The sequence below is a fragment of the Acanthochromis polyacanthus genome, chromosome 9, assembly GCF_021347895.1.
Source record: "Acanthochromis polyacanthus isolate Apoly-LR-REF ecotype Palm Island chromosome 9, KAUST_Apoly_ChrSc, whole genome shotgun sequence".
In the NCBI taxonomy this organism is placed as follows: domain Eukaryota; kingdom Metazoa; phylum Chordata; class Actinopteri; family Pomacentridae; genus Acanthochromis; species Acanthochromis polyacanthus.
In genome coordinates, this window is record NC_067121.1 from 15,934,303 (window position 1) to 15,955,238 (window position 20,936).

General features: G+C 39.9%; 2 protein-coding genes across 2 annotated transcripts; one reads left to right on the plus strand and one right to left on the minus strand.

Moving 5' to 3' along the window:
* The first annotated feature begins 2,516 nt into the window (after nt 1-2,516).
* On the plus strand, nt 2,517-5,192 carry LOC110957579 (serine/threonine-protein kinase NIM1). Its single transcript, XM_022203641.2, has 3 exons — nt 2,517-2,786; nt 3,888-4,156; nt 4,437-5,192. Exons 1-3 carry the CDS (start codon nt 2,600-2,602, stop codon nt 5,190-5,192), a joined length of 1,212 nt encoding a protein of 403 aa, XP_022059333.2. The 5' UTR covers nt 2,517-2,599.
* Nucleotides 5,193-8,563: 3,371 nt separating this feature from the next.
* ccl25a (chemokine (C-C motif) ligand 25a) lies at nt 8,564-10,859 on the minus strand. Its single transcript, XM_022203697.2, has 5 exons — nt 10,828-10,859; nt 10,047-10,132; nt 9,610-9,727; nt 9,385-9,487; nt 8,564-9,292 (listed from the first exon to the last, which is right to left on the minus strand). Exons 2-5 carry the CDS (start codon nt 10,108-10,110, stop codon nt 9,263-9,265), a joined length of 315 nt encoding a protein of 104 aa, XP_022059389.1. The 5' UTR covers nt 10,111-10,132; nt 10,828-10,859; the 3' UTR covers nt 8,564-9,262.
* Between the last annotated feature and the right edge of the window lie 10,077 nt (nt 10,860-20,936).

Genomic DNA, 20,936 nt, shown 5'->3' on the forward strand with positions numbered 1-20,936 from the left:
TTGACGTGGTCCCCTCATTTACAACAAGATCAACAGATCATCATTCGGAGAGAAATCTACCCTCAGACACCTTGATCAAGGTGACACCCCCACAACAGTTTCAATTGTTGATTCCTTTTGGTTCTAACAAATCTCAATGAAATTCCACCATAATCCTGGTAAAATTCATGTTAATTATCTAGGTCGTACAGGATTGGTCTCCAAAAACCAAAAAACACAATGAAGTTGACCAAAGTTGATTCTCAAAAAAAGTTTCAGGTCCTGAAGTGGGTTGTTAACTCTGATTGTTATTGTTAATATCCACCATCTTATCCACAGGGATGAGGACAACTCATTGACTCATATCCAGTGCAATTTGTAATGGAAGACTGATAATAAAATTCTCAAGCAGATGCAGTGTTAATGGCTTGTAATCTCACCACAAGATCCAACAAGTGTAGTTTGCCCACTTGTTATAGAATTCATATTATGAAATTTTCTTTCCGTGCATGTTACAGGCTTTAAGTTGGGGTTGAAAGTTCATTCTTGACCTTGGAAACAGCAAAGTAAACTTCCACATGGAAGGCTTTAAGAGCAAAAGCTCCAGAGCAGCTGCTTTATGGTGATATTGTTTCACCAACTGCTGTTTCCAACGTCAAGAGTCTTTCAAATGGTTGTGTATTTGGCCTGCTTTATAATTCCAGTGGATTTACAACGGTAATATTCTGTTCTTTAAAATATATGGATTTTTGGAATATGTTGAGAACATTTTAAATGGATGATTAGGTGTCAGTATATTGATCTGAGGGGAGACATAAATCTAAGCCACACTATTTTTTCATACAAGGCTGCCCATAGAGTGGCTCACTTAAAAAAAAACTTTCACTCATTCAAATTTCAACATCTTAGATGATAGGCTCATTATGTTTACTATTATACAGCTTATTTTCAATCTTCAGTCGTACAGTTTTGTACTTCTATCACTACTGGACAGTAAATTTCTTACAAAGGATATTGTAGCACAAAATAATCGTTTGAAATTGGCCCATAGGAGTAATCACACCTGGTTGACTGCAGTCTCTCTTCCCTCCCCAGTACACCTTTCCTTAATTAAATACTGTAGTTCAGCATTGCACGTGCTGGATTGATTACTGAGTTTGTGATTGGATTATAGTGAGTCACTTGTGACATGAACAAGCAGCTTATGCATGATGACTGCTAGACAATCCTTGTGTCGGTCTGGGTAGCAGAGTTAGATAGGTAACAGACATCAGCATGGTTGTGCTCACTGTCTGTCCAAGTGTCTGTCTGGTGACATGGTCAGTGTCTAGGTCACTGTGTGGCTGTGCAGCCCAGTCACAAGGGAGCACTTTACTCACTGTCTGTGCCCATCCCCTTTAGCTTCTGGCTGAGCTAAAAAATAAAAATAAAAAATAAAAACCCTGCAAAATAGCATTTTTCTTCTGGTTTGGTGGAAAGATGCTATTTGTTATCAGTGCAGTCTTGAGCAAAATAATAATTATTACAGCATGATGGTTGCTGGAAATGGGCCCCTGTACCCATATGTAGATATTTCATTCAAAATCAGCCGTTTCCAGGTAGAATAGTCATTTAACAAATTAACAATGTCCAGACTGTATTTCTGATTAATTTACTGTTATCTTCATTGAAAAAACTGCATTTTTTCCAAACATTTCGAAGTGACTCCAAACTTTCGAACAGTAGTGTACTTAATTTACAAAGCTGAAAGGTGACCAGTGTGTCTCTTCATGAAAAGCCACAACCAGAGGACACTCCGTACAACTGAAGCACTGATGCAGTTCTCACCTTACAGCCTGTTGACCCCTAACAGTGATGATTGTCATATGTAAGAGCATTGTATAAATAATCTCATCAATGACCTGTTCAAGGACCTGTATCAGGTGGTATGTGCGAGTCTGGGGGTTAAAGAAGCCTTGACTGTCTGCATGGGAGGAGTTTAGCACTTAGGGATTATAGGGTGTTATGTTGTAGTTCTGGATTATACTGACAGCACTGCAGCATAGAGTGAGAGCTGATGAAGAAGAGGAGCTCCACCATAGCAGCAGCTGGACAGGCAGTTTATTATCTAAGAAACAATCTCTTAGAACATTTTTCCTAATGCATGCGGATGGTTTTAAATTTATTTATTTGTCATGCTGCTCACATTTGTTCAGACAACTTTTTTCCTGTAGTGTTTGTTTTCTTAGTAATTTACCACTCTTTTATTTTCTAAAATCCCCCAAAAGACAGAAAGCGAAAAAACACAGAGTACCTTCTGGATAGGAATCATGTATGTGAACAACAGAAATAATAACATCAACACAGAAAGAAGTAAGAAGAACATAAAAGGGAAAACATGTGAGTACAGATACAGCACTTTTCTTTTAGCTTGCATAATTTAATGATTTGGTTACACTGTGATTAAACTGAATGCATTGCTGAAAATAATTATTCCAAGTAGCCGCTACTGCATCCCAAAATATTCAACTTCATTCCTTCCTCCTTCTTAGGGGCTCACTTGAAGACAACTCCACGTCAGGAGGAAATCTTCACCCTTCCGTCCCCAAAGGTGAGCAAAAAGGTGGAGACGAAGGAAAACATGACAGACGATGAGGAATCAATCCGGCGCACAGCACTGGGGAAGGCCCTGTATGATCTGACCCATTCAGAGAAGGTGATGAATGATCTGACGTTTGGACGGCGAGTGGGGCTTTATGAACTGAGGGGGGAGATCGGCTCTGGCAACTTCTCCCAGGTTAGATTGGGAATACATGACCTGACCAAAGGTGAGATTTGGGATGCTTTGCTTTTTTTTTTTACCTCCCATTTTTGCATTTTCACAACTTCAATGATGAGGTAGGACACATAGCTCCAGGTTGGGACATTACATTGATGTATTTTCTCCAGAAACTATTCTGGTCATGTTCATTTATTTTCTGTTGATACCATTAATGATTTTAGGAAGTTCAGAGTTGAAAAAATGTCTGTCCATGTTTGTCAACATGAATATATTAGTGTAATTGCTTAAAGAAAGAGTATCATCTGTGTGACGGGTGTCAAAGTAATAGTCTCAAAGCAATGATAAATTAGTCAGAGAAGGCCATGTTTCCTATATACTTGACCGGTAAAACAAGTGCAGTGGGTCTTATTAACTTGCCAGTACTGAAAATATGAAGTAGTGTGTGATTTTTATAAGCCACACACACACACACACACACACACACACACACACACACACACACACACACACACACACACACACACACACACACATATATATATATATATATACATATGTATATTTATATATTGCATGGAAAGGTGCCGAAACAAGTTTGGGCAGTGAAAAGCAGCACCACAGATATGTCATGCACATGTTCCTCTTATGTTTGTATATGAATTTTTGAATATAGAAACTGTTCTTTCAACATAGAAACTTCATGCAACTCTGAAAGTTAATTCTGGGTAGTTTCTAGAGGTTTGTTTTTCTTTTTACTTCTAGATCAAAATGCTCTAATTCAGAAAGCAACTGTCAGTTCTATAATAAATTTACAGACTATTGGCTCATGGGAGACACTCAAGTCAGCTCAGCTTAGCACTTTACACAATGTAAGTCCAGTCTGGGTCATTCCAGATGTCAGAGCACATAGATAATCTCATCAGTCAGCCAGGTTCAAACCATACTGTTTCCATTCTTTGTGTACCATGGCAATGCTGATAAGAATTCAGAAAAAGAATTAATAGAAAACACACATGGAAATATAAAATTATAAAGACAAGAAAAACACTATAAAATAAGGACAATTAAATTATGGAAAAGGTCAGGGAAAATGAGTTTATTCTTTGTTTCTTCACCACCTATGTCTACATCTGTCTTCACCTGATAGAAAAAGTGGCAGTAAAAATCCTGGATAAAGTGCGTTTGGAAAAACGCTCGCAGGCTCTTTTTGCCTCTGAAATCTCTTGCATGGAGAAGCTGGCCCACCCGAACATAGTGCGCCTGTTTGAGGTGGTGGAAACATTTAAGCGACTCTACCTGGTGATGGAGTATGCCAGTGGAGGGGAGCTGTTCTCCCGGATCAGCAGCAGAGGGCGCCTGTCAGACCTGGAGAGCAAGCTGGTGTTTTCACAGGTCCTGTCTGCAGTGAGACATATGGTGAGTCTAAAGAAGCCTTAAGGTGAACACTGAGAGCATTTATTTAAAAAAAAGAAAGACGAAAACTGTAGCACAAAATCAAATAACCAATGAATATAAAATCAAATTTATAACTTGTTATTTGGTTGTATTTTTTATTTTAGCACTGTTCTTGTGACTTGCGATGCACAGATCTCACACCTTTAAAAAGTTGTGCAGTCGATCTAATTAAGTTTATGTTTCCCCTATAATGACACCAAATGTAACCTAAAACATGCATTTGTTTTTTTCCTTTTTCCAGCATGATAATGACATTGTCCACAGGGACCTGAAGGCTGAGAACGTCTTTTACACCAGCACCTACTGCATTAAAGTGGGTGACTTTGGTTTTAGTACATCTTCCTGTCCCAGTGATGTTCTCCACACGTTCTGTGGCTCGCCGCCTTATGCAGCCCCTGAGCTGTTTAAAGAGAAAGGCTACATTGGTCAATATGCAGATATCTGGGCATTAGGTGTTTTGCTCTACTTTATGGTGACGGCCACTATGCCATTCAAGGCTACTAACACAGGCAGATTGAAGTGCTGTATCCTGCAGGGCTCTTATTCCATTCCCTCCTTTGTTCCACAATCATGCCAGGAAATCATTAAGGGCCTCCTACGGCCAGTTCCTGTAGATCGCCTCACTATGCCACGGATCATGTCCAGTGACTGGATGAGAGGCATCGAATACCCCCAGGCCTACCCTGCTTGTAGAGCGACACCCTCCCATCTGGTTGAGTCTAACTGCATCCTCACCTCTGATGAATTAAATGTGAAGGCAATGCTGGAGGATCTTGGCATCACCAAAGTCCATCTTCTTAATAACAGTCTAGATTTGAGAAGCCCCGTTACTGGGGCCTATCGGATTTTGTTACATCGAATCCAGAAGAGGAGCTCTGTGGAAGCTGTGGGCTATACCCAGACATGCACCAATGAATCCCAGAACAGACTCAGATGGAGAGCCGGCTCAGATGGCCTGTTAAACAAGCACCAGTCTGTGGTTTGCACCATCATGTAGTTTAGTTTCTTAAAAAAAATAGCTCAACAATCTGGAGAATATGGTTGTTTACTTTCCTTCTGAAATGAGAAAATCGAAACAGCTGTCGTGTCTGTGCTTTAAGTATGAAGTGAGAGCCAGGAAACAATTAGTCTAGTTCAGCATTGCTACGCCAGCTCTCACAAAAGCTGAATACATACATCTAGCAGCAGCGCTAAGGCTCACTAATATGTTGAACCCTGTTTGTTTAATCAACACAAACAGCAATATCGAACCCAAATGTATGGCTTTAGGAAGAGGGTACTCTATAACTGCCCTATTGTCACATGAGGTTTGTAAAAGGTGGAACATGGTGTCATTTTTGAATCTGTCTGTGAAAATATGGCCTGAAGAATGCAAGTATACACAGTCTCATACCGCATGACTATAACTGGCACTCTTTTGACTACTAAAATAACATCAACAGTATGTACAATGTGAGCTTCAATGAAACCAACTGAGCATGAAAGTTCCAATGAGGGCTGACAATGACCCAGAAGTTCCACCATCAGTAAGGAAGCAGGAATGTTGAAATACCAAAGGCCTCAAACCTTTTATATACTGTTTTGTGCTTGATTTTACCAGATCATTATTTCCAATGTCCAGTTTTTAGGTTTTCTATTCACCTTTTCCTACAACCGACATATTATTTTTTGGTCATGAACTCAGTTAGATAAATTTAAATCCATGCTGAGTAGCAATCTTTTCCAGAGAAGAAATATGGAGAAGAAAAGTTTTGTTTAGAGGCAATAACTTATCAGTAGACAAACAGATACAATAATGATAAGCAAGAGAATTGTCATGTTTGTCCATCTTACCAGTTAATTGGAAAGTAAAAAGTCATAATTAATATTGAGGTCATAATATTGCAGAACTTCTCCAAAATGTCCTTCCTGGGGTTTTCTTTAAAAGAGAATCACAAATTTATATCTGAAATGAAAGAATTACATTAGATTATTTCTGCTAAATTGTGAGTTTTGTTCTTCTCCATCCCTTTATATGTTCATATGTACATCATCTTTAATGTTTTTTAAATAGCAAAAATATGCACAGATTTGCACCTTAAAAATATTTGAATTTTGCTCTTAAATTTAAAGTAAATCACCTTCACCTGCCATAAAGTACCTGAACTGATAAATAATGAAAAAATTTTCTACAGTCACATATTAAAAAAATATATTTGATTTACTTCATTTACTGCTCAGGGTTATGGCAAGTTTTGATATTAGATTAGGTTGCATGACATACGGCAATAAATATAATGTCATTTCCCAGTTACTTTGTGGTGTGTATTCTTTTACAACTGCTTTTATCTTTCTTTTTATTTGTTTCCCCTTCTTATTCCACCGTCATATGAACCATGATTTATACTTCCAGCAAACAATCTTGGCACCAAACTAGTACAAGACACAAGTCTTTGCTCTGACTTCGTGATTTCATTTTTTCAAGCCTCCTGTAATATTTTATACTCTGTTTTCTCTACTTTCCAGTCTCCATAATTTCATTTCCTGTTATTCATCACATTGTTTTCATTGTAAAGTCATTTTAACAAATAGTATTTTCCTACTTTGCTTTCATGGTTTTCCCCTTAATTACAATGGGTAAAATTTCTGCTTGTAATGCCAACCGGACAATGTATTCAGCCCCAGCATGGAAAAATGAAGCACACAGCCCATTTGTCAGTATTGTTGTGATATACACAAAAAGAAACAGCATCAGCACCAAAATCCTTTTCAAGCTGCAACCCAATTCTTTCACCTCTGAAAGTAGGACATCTATTAGTCATACTCAATGCAATTTTGAGTGTCCATCAATATTTATATCAGCCATTAATGTCTTAGTAATTATTAAGCATATGTCAGCATATCCATCACCTTTGCCTCTGAGGTAAGTTGGCAACACATTCAAACAAATACTGTGGGTGCATGCATGAAGGATTCTGTGACTTAAAACCTTAATTACCCCACTTTAAAACTTTTTAACAACAATATAATTAATCTCATCTCTTTCTCATGTGCACATTAGCTTAGAAGTGTTAAAACCTTTGCTTTAATCAACAAACATCAGATATTTAATACAGAGTGTTGCACAGGCCTCCATGGGCAGATACATTTTCCGTTGAGACATATTTTGTACAAACACTTTGTCTTGTCTTGCTGCTTGCAAGACGAAGCCTTTCCTAAGCACAATTGTGTGGAAGTCATCAATCTCCTCAGACAGCGAAGTCAAACAAGCTGAATTACGATCAGTGAGATTTTATCAGCTGCAAGCCCCAGCAGTTCTTGTGAATGTCCATGGAGATGAGAAGGAAACACACACACAGACCGGTGATTGAATCCAGCACGCTGTCAGATAAAATACTGTTGTAAATCATCACTCATACATGTAATCTCATTGAGGTTTTGTCTGTGCCTGTGTTCTTTCTGCAGATTTTTATTTTTATTTTTTGTGCTGTACTACAGTATTTAAATCTTGCAATTTTACTAGCTTAATTTTTATTTGTTGGATCTACTTAGTTCTGCATTCTGTACAAAGCAACACAAATGCAGCTGAAGCCTTAATTAATGGTCAAACTTAATGCTGTAGAAGGAAAATAAAGAATGTAGTAGTAATAATAAATGTGTGTAAGGCAGTGATTGCATTACTTCTACACATGCTTTACTGTTAGTCCTGTTCCATGTATGACGTAAAATAATTATGTTATATTTTTTACTGTGTTTAAATGTATTTAATTTTACAGTGTCGTAAGACTTAGAAAAGTTGAATTACAGTTAGCTGATGCAAAAGAAGATTTGATAGAAGCAATATAGGCAAGGAAAGACAAGGCTAGTCTTTTTGTATAGCACCCTTCATGTCCAAGACAATTCAAAGTGCTTTACATAAAGCATTACAGTGAGGTGCAGATAGTTGAACGATATTGTGCAGATTTCATGCATAGGTGCATTAGAAAAGAAATGTTTTTAACCTGGATCTAAAAGTGTCTACATTTGGTCAAGGTTTGATCTCCACTGGCAGTTTGTTCCACTTGTTTGCAGCATAACAGCTAAATGCTGCTTCTCCATGTTCTCTGAACATATCATAGATGTACTCTGGGCCTAAACCGTTGTGGGATTTGTAAACGATCAGGAGGGTTTTAAAAATCTTTTCTGTGACTGACTGGAAGCCAGTGTAGAGATTTTTTATATAACCAGAGTTGTTCTGGTAAATATTATAGAGAGGTAAATATTTTTAATTGTTACTACTGTATAGTGCTTTGTATTTAAACTATAACCACATATTATTGAGTTTTCATCATACTAAATCATTTTCAGTCGCTCAAGAAACTCAATCATTTAAACGAGACATGACAGGAATGTGTTCCATTTTCTCTTTATCACATACTGTGACACAGACCAAAAGAAAAATATCAAAACAATTATATGAACATAATCATAAAACTTTAAACAACATTGTGGGGAATGGTAGGAAAGTAATGCTTTTATTGGAGTATATTTACTGTAAGAAAACCTGTACACAAAATAAATGAACACATATACAGTTGGAAAGTTTAGGAATTTTTTTTTGACAGCTTCTCTTTTTCTATGACACTCATTTCAAAAATTCATTAACATACAACAGCTGGTGTGTTCACATAAGCATTTTATAATATTTTACTGCTCACATTATGGAGTAAATAGCTACTCTAAAGGTTACATGTCATTACACTCCATCACTACTTCTGTCATTAAACAACTTCTTGAGTATCTGATGTCTGAAAAGGCAAGAAAACAGTCACAAATGTTGTTATTGAAGCAGCCATGCATTTAAAGATTAGGTATTATGTGGTGACCAGTTGGGCCCAAGAGCCCAACTCAGAAGAAGTGCTGCTGCAACTCTACACAAGCTTTTGACCTTTAGGCTGTGCAGAGTGAAAGCAAAAGTAATGCTACAAGATTTACTTGGCCAGCCTCCTCACTTAGCTTCCAGTAAGCCACCATAAAACTGCCATAAAACCTCTTGTTGTTTAATAATAAGATGGCAGAGGGCAGAACGATGAACAGCAGGCAGTCATCTCAGCCTCTGTTCAAATGCCGTGAATGGTACTGTAAGGAACAAAGACAACTGTTTAAACATCACTTCACACAGTAACACCATCATATTCTCAGGTCAAAAGCTGCTTTCACTGATTACCTACCTTGTCATTTCTGGATTCCCTTTTGTCAATCCTCTTCATCAAGTCTTGAACCCATTTCTCTCTGGGGTCTGTGCAAAACATGCGCCCCCTCCTCATGGTGAAGCTAAAGGAGAATTCATACAAAGATAGTAAACTTCTGTTTTAATAAGAAAAAAAAGAGATTTGAAAAGTTGATCAATTCAGTTTTAAAATGGATATTCTTATTCTCTGTTTATTTGCACCTACATTATGGCAGGGATGTTACAGCCTCCATCTATCTTCTGCTCTCTGTACCTCACTGCATGCTTTTGAGTGCTGTGGCCCATTTTCTTCACATACTTTAGACAGCAGTCATCATAGGACACTGAGAGAATACAGATCCAATACAATTCAGTTCCTCCACATTCGGAACAATATACTAATTTGCACACCTTGTGTAACCTGAACAAAGTCGACTGAATCTACTCAGCCCATCTTGACAATTGACACAATGAGGATGGAGAAAGATGCTGAATAAAGTAATAAGAATATAACCAGGCTACATCTACCCACGCAGGCACTTAGGCAATAAACCAGCCTCATTGACCCTTACTTTATCTTTATTGTGTGTTCACAGCTCTTTATTGAATGCAGAAAATGTTGCAACATTTTTAGATACCAGCTGTTCTTTTATACTTCCTCACCTTGTGCCAAAGCAAGGCAGAGATAAGAAAGGACCAGCATGAAGAACAGCACGTTGAACCGCATGGTGAAGTCTACAGTGGCAGCTCTGAAAAAAGACAGAAAGAATTCAAATTTTTTTCTGAAATCAGGCTTATCACGCTGATACATGTATCACAGCTCCTCCCATGCTGTCCTCATTCACATCTAAGAGGTTGAACCTTGATCAAATATTTTCCATCGACTGCCTGTGTGCTGCCTCTACGTATCTATCACTTTTGTTTCTTTTCAATTTCGACAGCTTATGATGATAAACAAATCTCAGTCCAGGATATTTTTGCTCTTATTTAATAAGGCAGTCATAGCTCTTAGGTAAAGTAAGTTATAAAGTAACACACCTATATTTGATGTTTAAAAATACTTTGTGTCATTTTGAGTTTTTAAAAAAATCTTTAGGTGAAGTCAAAATTCAATTTTATTGCTTTTAATGGATGTACAAAATTGAATTCTTATTTGATGCTCATAGTGTATTTCACTTTATGCCCTAAAATCTGCTTTTAGTCACAAATATTAAATTGTTAACATAAACCTGTCAAGGATCAACTGATCAGAATTGAGCACATTTACATCACATCGATGTCTGTTAATTAGTTCTGTCACTGACGAAATAAGGTGCAGTGAAGAAAAGGTGCAAAAGGTGATACAAAACCTAGTGAAAATAACAATTGCAAATGAAATTGGAGAAATCAAAAACCCTGTAATAACAATGTGCAGGGTCTCTATGACAAAATTACAGCTACTCACCTCCAGTGCTCCAGATGCAGCTTGTAACTCTCTAGTCTTGTGTCTGTCAACCTGTGCAGGCAAGACACTCTTATAAAGCCCTCTGGGGCATTTTGCCAGGGATCATATTTCCATAAATGAAACTCACCTTTGCACCTCTCTTATGTTTCTTCTTTTTCTTTCTATTTTCAATCCCACATTGAAGCGCTGATGTGTTTTTTAGGCGTCCCTTGTAGAGTTCATGATGGACATAGAAAAGATTTTATGTGATGCTAAATCAATACATTTGTCTTACCATACCATACCCTCCCTCCATGGGAAGTTTTCATGGAAAGATAGTTTGATGTATTTGTAAAAGAAGTGCCATAATAAAGATTTTGTGCAATGACAGGGAAGTGCTTACAAAAAGACAAGTGCAGCTTCATTCCAGCAGCATGCATTTGTGTGATGGAGGGAGGTCGCACATTTCTTTTTTAGATTACATATCAATTTAGAAATTGGAAAATATCTACCATAGAAGTAGCTTTAATGTTGCCTAAGGTTGTTGTAATTGGAGCCTGGCCTACTAAACTTTTAAAGGTTTTAACAGTACCTCACACTGACAGTTACATATTGAGAAATACTGAGTCTTCCATAATGGCTGTTGAATGAAGGCATCAATTACATTCATTCTCACATAACGAGTTCTCAGCTTTTATCCAAAAAGTCCTGCTAAGGAAATCAATGGACTTAGGAACAGCATTTAACAAAATGTTTGGCATTATAGACTTTACAATAGGACTTTTGTACTAAGATGCAATTGCTGAAGCTACTGAAAAGCATCTCACACTGCACAACATGCTTAACTCTGAGGTGGATGGACTACAACAGCAAAAGACACTGTCAGGTTCCACTCCTGTCATCAGGAACAGAAATCTGAGGCTGCTCACAGTTGAAGATCAACAAAATTATGCCTCTTCTTGTGAATCTCCACTTCTGCCGAGGCATGCAGATGGTCGGCACAAAATGTGGTGTCAACAGCATAAATCCATCAACCAAACCTGTCTTGTGTCAACAGACCAGCTTTGTGGTGCTGTAATGGTCGGGGAATATTTTCTTGGCGTACTTTGGTTGACTTAATACCAATCAATCATTGTGCAAATGCCATAGTCCTGACTGTGTGCTTCATATCATGGCCACAATTTATCCTTCTTCTAATGGTTACTACCCACATGAAATGCATCATTTCACAAAGCAAACATTTTCTCAGATGGATTTCATGAAAATCACAATGTAGTAAAATGGGAGATTTGAAGAACGAACATGCATCTGACAAATCTGCAGAAATCACGTGGTGCAATCATGTCAGTATGGGCCTGTATCTCAAAGGACTGATTCCAGCAGCTTGTGAAATCCATGCCCTAAAACTCTGAGGCTGTTTGGAGAGCAAGGGTACAAAGGTAGGCCCTACCCAGTGTTAGTATGTAAGACATAACATCACACCAGTTTGTCTTTTAGGTTAAGTTTATGTTTTATAATTTTTAGTAAAGATACTGTGAAGGAAATAACAATTTACATATATAATTTATATATAACAGTTACTAGTCTATAGAGAGAGAGAGACACAGACAGACAGGCAGACAGGCAGACATAGATAGATAGATAGATAGATAGATAGATAGATAGATAGATAGATAGATAGATAGATAGATAGATAGATAGATAGATAGATAGATATTTGCATACATGTATAAATGTCAACACACATGCCTTTATGGTCGTTATTCTGGCAATCAGTGATTAACTGTTATACCATGTTTAAATTACATTAAAACTACTATCAACACTGTATATCATGTAGAAAGCATGTGCTGATGTACAGTGTAAAGCTGAAAATGTTGCTGTTGCTCATTTACTTTTCATTGTGTGGAAGTCCCCGACAGGTGGCTGGCAAGGGTTTTATGGGGCAATAAAGACTATATCTCTGGATCAACATAGTTCACCTGGTCTGGCAGCTGGAAATATAAAGATCCACTTTGACCCTTAGAGATAGAATAAGAAATGTGGAAATAACAAGTGCTCAGTCATAGTTTTTTTTTTTTTTTTACAATCACAGTTGTATATGTAATGTTAATGGAAGGGTTGCTGGTTAACACTTTCACCTTATAGCTAGAAGACTCTCAGTTGATGTTCTTTCTGCATAGAGTTTGCATGTTCTCCCTGTGCATGTGTAGGTTTTCTCCAGGCTTCCTCCCACAGTCCAAAAACATACTCAGTTTAACTGATGACTCTAAATTGTCTGTAGGTATGCAAGTGAGTGTGATTCTTTGTCTGTACATGTATCCCTGTGATAGACTGGTGACCTGTCCAGGGTGTCCCCTGTCTTCACCCCAAGTCAGCTGGGACAGACTCCAGACCCCTCGTGACCCCAATGAGGATTAAGCAGCGTATAGATAATGAATGGATGGATGGATGTTAATAGAATATTTGTCTAAGCTGCAGGGTTTCTGTAGAAATCAGCAAGTCAAATTTGATGCTTTCTAATGCCATTTTAATGCTATACTATAAAAATTTTTAGTGCCATGACCGTGACCTCAACAAATTACACAAGATTGTTTTTTGTAAAAGATGATTTTTATATGAAAATTGCTCCTTCATTTCATTATTTCTGAATCTGGAAACCACCCCTGACAACCCAAGGGCTGCAGTCATTCTCTGAATTCCACGTTCTCCATCTATTTTTGCTGGAATTTACATTTCCCCATTTCCCAGTTCTCCTCTACTTTCCAAACATGCAGTTTTTGGCAATTGCACCTGACTGGCCGGAGCAATTATCGCAATGCTTCGGCATGTTTATGCAGATGCACATATCTGACGAATTGAAGTCTATAATTATATATTATTATATTATTATTATTAAATATTTTTCTTGAAAATGGCAGAAAGAATTTTTAATGCCACTAAGAATCAAATTTAATGATTTTTAATGCCATTTAAGGCCTTAATTTTTGCAAAATCTATTTAATGACTATTAATGCTTTTTAATGCCCTGCAGAAACCCTGATATGATTAGTGATGATGTCTTACTGATTTATGGCATATTAAAAGGCAAATTTACTGACTTAAATAAATTTTTATGTAACATACAGCCATGGCCATAAGTTTGGACACAAGTAAGATGACGCTTGTGAATCTTAGAAAATACCACAAAATTGTCACTTACAATACAGTACACAACTCCTGAGAACTATATTAAGTTTCATATTTAAAAAAAACATCAAAAGAGTTTGGTGTCATTTTGTTATTCTTACCAAATTCGGTTGTGAAAGTACTGCATTTTTTGTTATTTTCTTCTAATATTATGTTTTGGGAACAAAGTTGTTCCAATTGTTGGAATTTATTGATAATATTATATCCCTTGTTGATTTGTTGACTAATTAAACTGGTGCTGTCAAAAAATATTAGTTATGTTCTGGAATAGACATCAAAACAGACATAGTAAGTCATGCTGTGTCCAAACTTATGGCCATGGCTGTACACTACTGTTCAAAAGTTTGGGGTCACTTATGAATATCATTAATTTTGAAAGAAAAACTTTTTTTAAATAAAGTTATGATAACATTAAATTAATCAGAAATACAGATATTGTTAATGTCTGAAATGACTTTCTAGTTGGAAATGGCTGATTTTAGTGGAATATCTCCATTGGGGTACAGAGGCCCATTTCCAGCAGCCATCACTTCTGTGTTCTAATGGTACATTGTGTAAGCTAATCATGTTGAAAGGCTAATGGATGATTAGAAAATTCTTGTGCAATTATGTTAGCACATGAATAAAAATGTGAGTTTTCATTTAAAACATGGAAATGTCTGGATGACCGCAAACTTTTGAACGGTAGTGTATATAATTATCTGATGTCACCATTTTGTCCTAATTTATGTAACAATCCACTACAATTTATAAAATTGAATTGCTGTATGTTAGTGTACCCAAAACATGTGTCATGGTGGAAATACAGGTTTTTACTTTTTTCATCATGTTTCCCAGTGTTTTCTAAAGAATTTCACTTACGTGTGAATCATCATGTCAGGATTCGGCCCTCTTGTTCTTGTTCCACTTTTCCTCCCTTTTCTTTCTCCCCTCGTTTGGATTTGACCCTTTGTGGACTCTGTTGTTTTCTGTTTAAGATGTGTGCATTGTTGTTGGTGTGTCTTTGTCTCCCTCTGTCTGTGGTCCTTCTCTCCTGTCACTTCTCCTGGCCTGTCACCTGCTCTAATTATGGCACGAGTGTCAGCTGCCACTAATTAATTCTAATCACCTGTCTCCTGTTATTTAAGCTCTGCCATTCCCCTCTGTCTTTGCTGGCGCATAGTTGGACAAACATGCAGTTTCTATTCACTCCCCACTACCTGCCGCCGCTGGATTCTCAGTTGTTGGACTTCGTCATTTTTCATCTCTTCTTTGGATTAACCCCACTGGACTCGTTGCTTGTAAGACCCTAGTTTGTTCTTGAGTTAGCTGTTCGTTCTCCTTCTGTAGTATTTTTAAGTCTTGCTGTAGCCTTTGTCTTGTTTAGTCTTTGTCTCCTCTTTTTAGTCAAGCCGTTGTCTTTGTCTAGTTTAGTTGTGTTCCCTCCTGGGTTCCCTCCTGGGTTCCCTCCTGGGTTCCCTCCTGAGTTCCCTCCTGAGTTCCCTCCTGAGTTCCCTCCTGAGTTCCCTCCTGAGTTCCCTCCTGAGTTCCCTCCTGAGTTCCCTCCTGAGTTCCCTCCTGAGTTCCCTCCTGAGTTCCCTCCTGAGTTCCCTCCTGAGTTCCCTCCTGAGTCTGCTGTTCTATTAGTTTTGGTCCACCTTGTCTCGTTTTCAGTTGTTAATGATTTTTTGATTAAGTTAATAAATTCTTTAATTATGCCTAACGTTTTGTCCGTGATGTCTGCACCTGGGTTCTCCACAACCACCAATCCTAACATTATGCGCCAGCCATCAGAGAACCCAGCAGACTTAGAGTCCTCAGTTGACCCCCAAGAAGCCTTTTTTTTTTTTCTTGTAACGATTACCGACAGTATCTTGAACTCCTGGTGAAATTTTGGTTTGAGTGGGTAAATAGTTTGGATCCGGAATATTCTGATGAACTGGTGGTGTTGGGACGTAAGGCTGCTGCCAAAAGACCTGAACTGATTAACCACTTACCGGATTACCTTCTTGAATTTTTGAACTCTCCTGTGAACTGTGGAAATCCTCCGACCGCTGTTTCTGACTCCGTACTTCAGTCCTCTGACAAGCCCCCCTCCCGAAAGAGGTCTCGACGGAAGCGGGGCTCAAAGAACCCCCAAGCCTCGCCGCTCCCCAGCATCGTGGAGTTCCTGCCGCCAAGCGTCGCATCCTCGGACAGCCCAGCCGCAGTCCCCGAGCAGGTTGACCCTTCCACCTCAGACAGCCCAGCCGCAGTTCCCGAGCAGGTAGACCCTTCCGCCTCGGACGGCCCAGCCGCAGTTCCCGAGCAGGTAGACCCTTCCGCCTCGGACGGCCCAGCCGCAGTTCCCGAGCAGGTAGACCCTTCCGCCTCGGACGGCCCAGCCGCAGTTCCCGAGCAGGTAGACCCTTCCGCCTCGGACGGCCCAGCCGCAGTTCCCGAGCAGGTAGACCCTTCCGCCTCGGACGGCCCAGCCGCAGTTCCCGAGCAGGTCGATCCTTCCGACGCCGCCACCTCAGCCTTCGCCCCCGAGCGGGTCGACGCCGCCACCTCAGCCTTCGCCCCCGAGCGAGTCGACGCCGCCACCTCAGCCTTCGCCCCCGAGCGAGTCGACGCCGCCACCTCAGCCTTCGCCCCCGAGCGGGTCGACGCCGCCACTACAGTCTTGGTTCCTGAGCGGGTCGACGCTGTCACCAATGCCTACGCCTTTGACTCCGCTGCGGCAGCTCCAGAGCGGGATTACTACTACGACGACTCCGAGCGGGATTACTACTACGACGACTCCGAGCGGGATTACTACTACGACGACTCCGAGCGGGATTACTACGACGACTCCGAGCGGGTCGTGGACTCCAACCCCGTCACAGTAGCCGCACTTCAGAGTGTCTACAGTGTCTACGCCGCGGCAGCCGCCCTTCAGAGTGTCTACGCCGCGGCAGCTGCCGGCCTTCAGAGTGTCCTCGCAGCCGCCGGCCTTCCTCCAGAGGAATCCTCTGTTCCTGTGATAACTGGGGGGTTCCTACGCCTGCGGCCGCCAGGGGGTCCTCGTCTCGTCCACCGCCTTCGCCACCTCTGGCCAGGACGGCCTCCAGAGTGGTTTCGCCTTCGCCGCCGCCGAGGACGGCCTCAGAGTGGTTTCGCAGACGGCCTGGACGGCCTTCGCCAGAGCGCCTTCATAATCCCTATGGGAATATGTTTTTTGGTTTTGTTTGGACTTGCTCTTCGTTGCGCGCCTTCGTGCCGCCCAGGACTACTGTGGACTTGTTGTTTTTTGCCCTCCGTCCTTGCACCCTCCACCCGCCCGTCTCATCTTTCTCGTCTCTGTCCCTCCGTCCTCACCCCCTCCACCCACCCTGCGTCACTTGGATTTTTTTTGTTTCTGACCCTCCTCTTCTTGGTTCTTTCTGTGTTGGCTTGTTGTGCGCCTGGAGGCGCACATGGAGAGGGGGGTACTGTCAGGATTCGGCCCTCTTGTTCTTGTCCCACTTTTCCTCCCTTTTCTTTCTCCCCTCGTTTGGATTTGACCCTTTGTGGACTCTGTTGTTTTCTGTTTAAGATGTGTGCATTGTTGTTGGTGTGTCTTTGTCTCCCTCTGTCTGTGGTCCTTCTCTCCTGTCACTTCTCCTGGCCTGTCACCTGCTCTAATTACGGCACGAGCGTCAGCTGCCACTAATTAATTCTAATCACCTGTCTCCTGTTATTTAAGCTCTGCCATTCCCCTCTGTCTTTGCTGGCGCATAGTTGGACAAACATGCAGTTTCTATTCACTACCCTCCTCCGCTGGATTCTCAGTTGTTGGACTTCGTCATTTTTCATCTCTTCTCCGGATTAACCCCACTGGACTCGTTGCTTGTAAGACCCTAGTTTGTTCTTGAGTTAGCTGTTCGTTCTCCTTCTGTAGTATTTTTAAGTCTTGCTGTAGCCTTTGTCTTGTTTAGTCTTTGTCTCCTCTTTTTAGTCAAGCCGTTGTCTTTGTCTATTTTAGTTTTTGTCTCCTCTTTTTAGTCTTGCTGTGGTCTTTGTCTAGTTTAGTTGTGTTCCCTCCTGAGTCTGCTGTTCTATTAGTTTTGGTCCACCTTGTCTCGTTTTCAGTTGTTAATGGTTTTTTGATTAAGTTAATAAATTCTTTAATTACACACGTGGACAAAATTGTTGGTACCCCTCAGTTAAAGAAGGAAAAACCCACAATTCTCACTGAAATCACTTGAAACTCACAAAAGTAACAATAAATAAAAATTTATTAAAAATTAAATAATCAAAATCAGCCATCACTTTTGAATTGTTGATTAACATAATTATTTAAAAAAACAAACTAATGAAATAGGACTGGACAAAAATGATGGTACCCATAACTTAATATTTTGTTGCACAACCTTTTGAGGCAATCACTGCAATTAAACGATTTCTGTATTTGTCAATGAGCGTTCTGCAGCTGTCAACAGGTATTTTGGCCCACTCCTCATGAGCAAACAGCTCCAGTTGTCTCAGGTTTGATGGGTGTCTTCTCCAAATGGCATGTTTCAGCTCCTTCCACATATGTTCAATGGGATTCAGATCTGGGCTCATAGAAGGCCACTTTAGAATAGTCCAACGCTTTTCTCTCAGCCATTCTTGGGTGTTTTTGGCTGTGTGTTTTGGATCGTTGTCCTGTTGGAAGACCCATGACCTGCGACTGAGACCAAGCTTTCTGACACTAGGCAGCACATTTCTCTCCAGAATGCCTTGATAGTCTTCAGATTTCATTGTACCTTGCACACTTTCAAGACACCCTGTGCCAGATGCAGCAAAGCCGCCCCAAAACATTACTGAGCCTCCTCCATGTTTCACCGTAGGGACAGTGTTCTTTTCTTCGTATGCTTGGTTTTTGAGTCTATGAACATAGAGTTGATGTGCCTTACCAAAAAGCTCCAGTTTGGCCTCATCTGTCCAAAGGACATTCTCCCAGAAGCTTTGTGGCTTGTCAACATGCATTTTTGCAAATTCCAGTCTCGCTTTTTTATGAGTTTTTTTCAGCAGTGGTGTCCTCCTTGGTCGTCTCCCATGAAGTCCACTTTGGCTCAAACAACGACGAATGGTGCGATCTGACACTGATGTGCCTTGGAGTTCACCTTTAATTTCTTTGGAGGTTGCTCTGGGCTCTTTGGATACAATTCGAACGATCCGTCTCTTCAATTTATCATCAATTTTCCTCTTGCGGCCACGTCCAGGGAGGTTGGCTACTGTCCCGTGGGTCTTGAACTTCTGAATAATATGAGCCACTGTTGTCACAGGAACTTCAAGCTGTTTAGAGATGGTCTTATAGCCTTTACCTTTAAGATGTTTGTCTACAATTTTTTTTCGGATGTCCTGGGACAATTCTCTCCTTCGCTTTCTGTTGTCCATGTTCAGTGTGGTACACACCTTTTCACCAAACAGCAGGGTGACTACTTGTCTCCCTTTAAATAGGCAGACTGACTGATTATGAGTTTGGAAACACCTGTGATGTCAATTAAATGACACACCTGAGTTAATCATGTCACTCTGGTCAAATAGTTTTCAATCTTTTATAGAGGTACCATCATTTTTGTCCAGGCCTGTTTCATTAGTTTGTTTTTTTAAAATAATTATGTTAATCAACAATTCAAAAGTAATGGCTGTTTTTGATTATTTAATTTTCAATAAATTTTTATTTATTGTTACTTTTGTGAGTTTCAAGTGATTTCAGTGAGAATTGTGGGTTTTTCCTTCTTTAACTGAGGGGTACCAACAATTTTGTCCACGTGTGTATGCCTAACGTTTTGTCGGTGATGTCTGCACCTGGGTTCTCCACAACCACCAGTCCTAACACATCATCTCTACAGAATCAGATATAATACAATGTATCTTTCTCCAGTTGTATTAAGTTCTTACATTTGGGAAATCTTGCATGATATTCTGCTGGCAAAAAGATTTGTCAGCACGATAATGTTGCGTAAGGCAAGTTTTTTTCCATTTAATTCCAGAAAATGGGCGGCAATGTGACATATTCAAAGGGATTTTTGCTGAACACTACATGACAGATACTAATGAGCCCGGAGTGCCTAGGTGGACATCTGATAGCACTCCTCACTGTTTACACTCTTCACCCATACTCATATCCACCCTTCAGTGAGGCGTTTCATCCTTCTGCTCTTTTTATTTCTTTTGCCTGCAAGATATTTGTACTCACCTCGGTTGTTTAGTACTCCCAAGCACAGAACTGTGTGTTGTGTCATAAAGAAAGAATCAGAGAAGCACCTATGTCTTCCCAGATGCCACCCAGGCTCTAAAGCACTTCATACACATTCGTTTTGCTATGATTTATTCATAAATTGCCTCAATCTTATTGTGCAATGCTGGCCTGTCTGTGGATGTTTCCGAGTAGATGTGTGGGTTTGATCACAGTACAAATGAACTGAATAATCATTCGCAAAACAACCTGTAGCTTTACAAAAAAAGAACTTGCTGGCTATAGTGATCTTTATTCTTGGCTATGATTACTTTGAAAAAATCCTGTTGGATTAATGGCATTGAATATTTGTCAGAAGATGATGGTCCACTGCCAAGGGAACTTGGAGTCAGTCCGAACTATGATACACTGTGTTGTCTTCAGCATTCCTTTCAGACAATATGATATGTTGTTTTATCCCTTCATCTGTGCTGTCATTCAGCATGCATTTGAAAGAAGGCATCTCCGAGAAGCCATTTATCAGTGTGTGAGTAGCTTTACTTTGGCACACAGTACAAAAAGCTGCAGTAAAGATGAGCAGAGCTGTCTCGTGCTGTGGATTAAATAGTCATACTGATTTAAGATGTACTTCTTAAGATGTATGTTCTTATGTTTCAGATTTTTTGTTGTTGTTGGTTTTATTTGACAGGTTAGTAGAGAGTCAGGCAGAGAAGTAAGGAGAAGAATTGGGGGGGGTCAAAGGGCCTTGAGCGGTAATTGAACCCAATCAATTCAA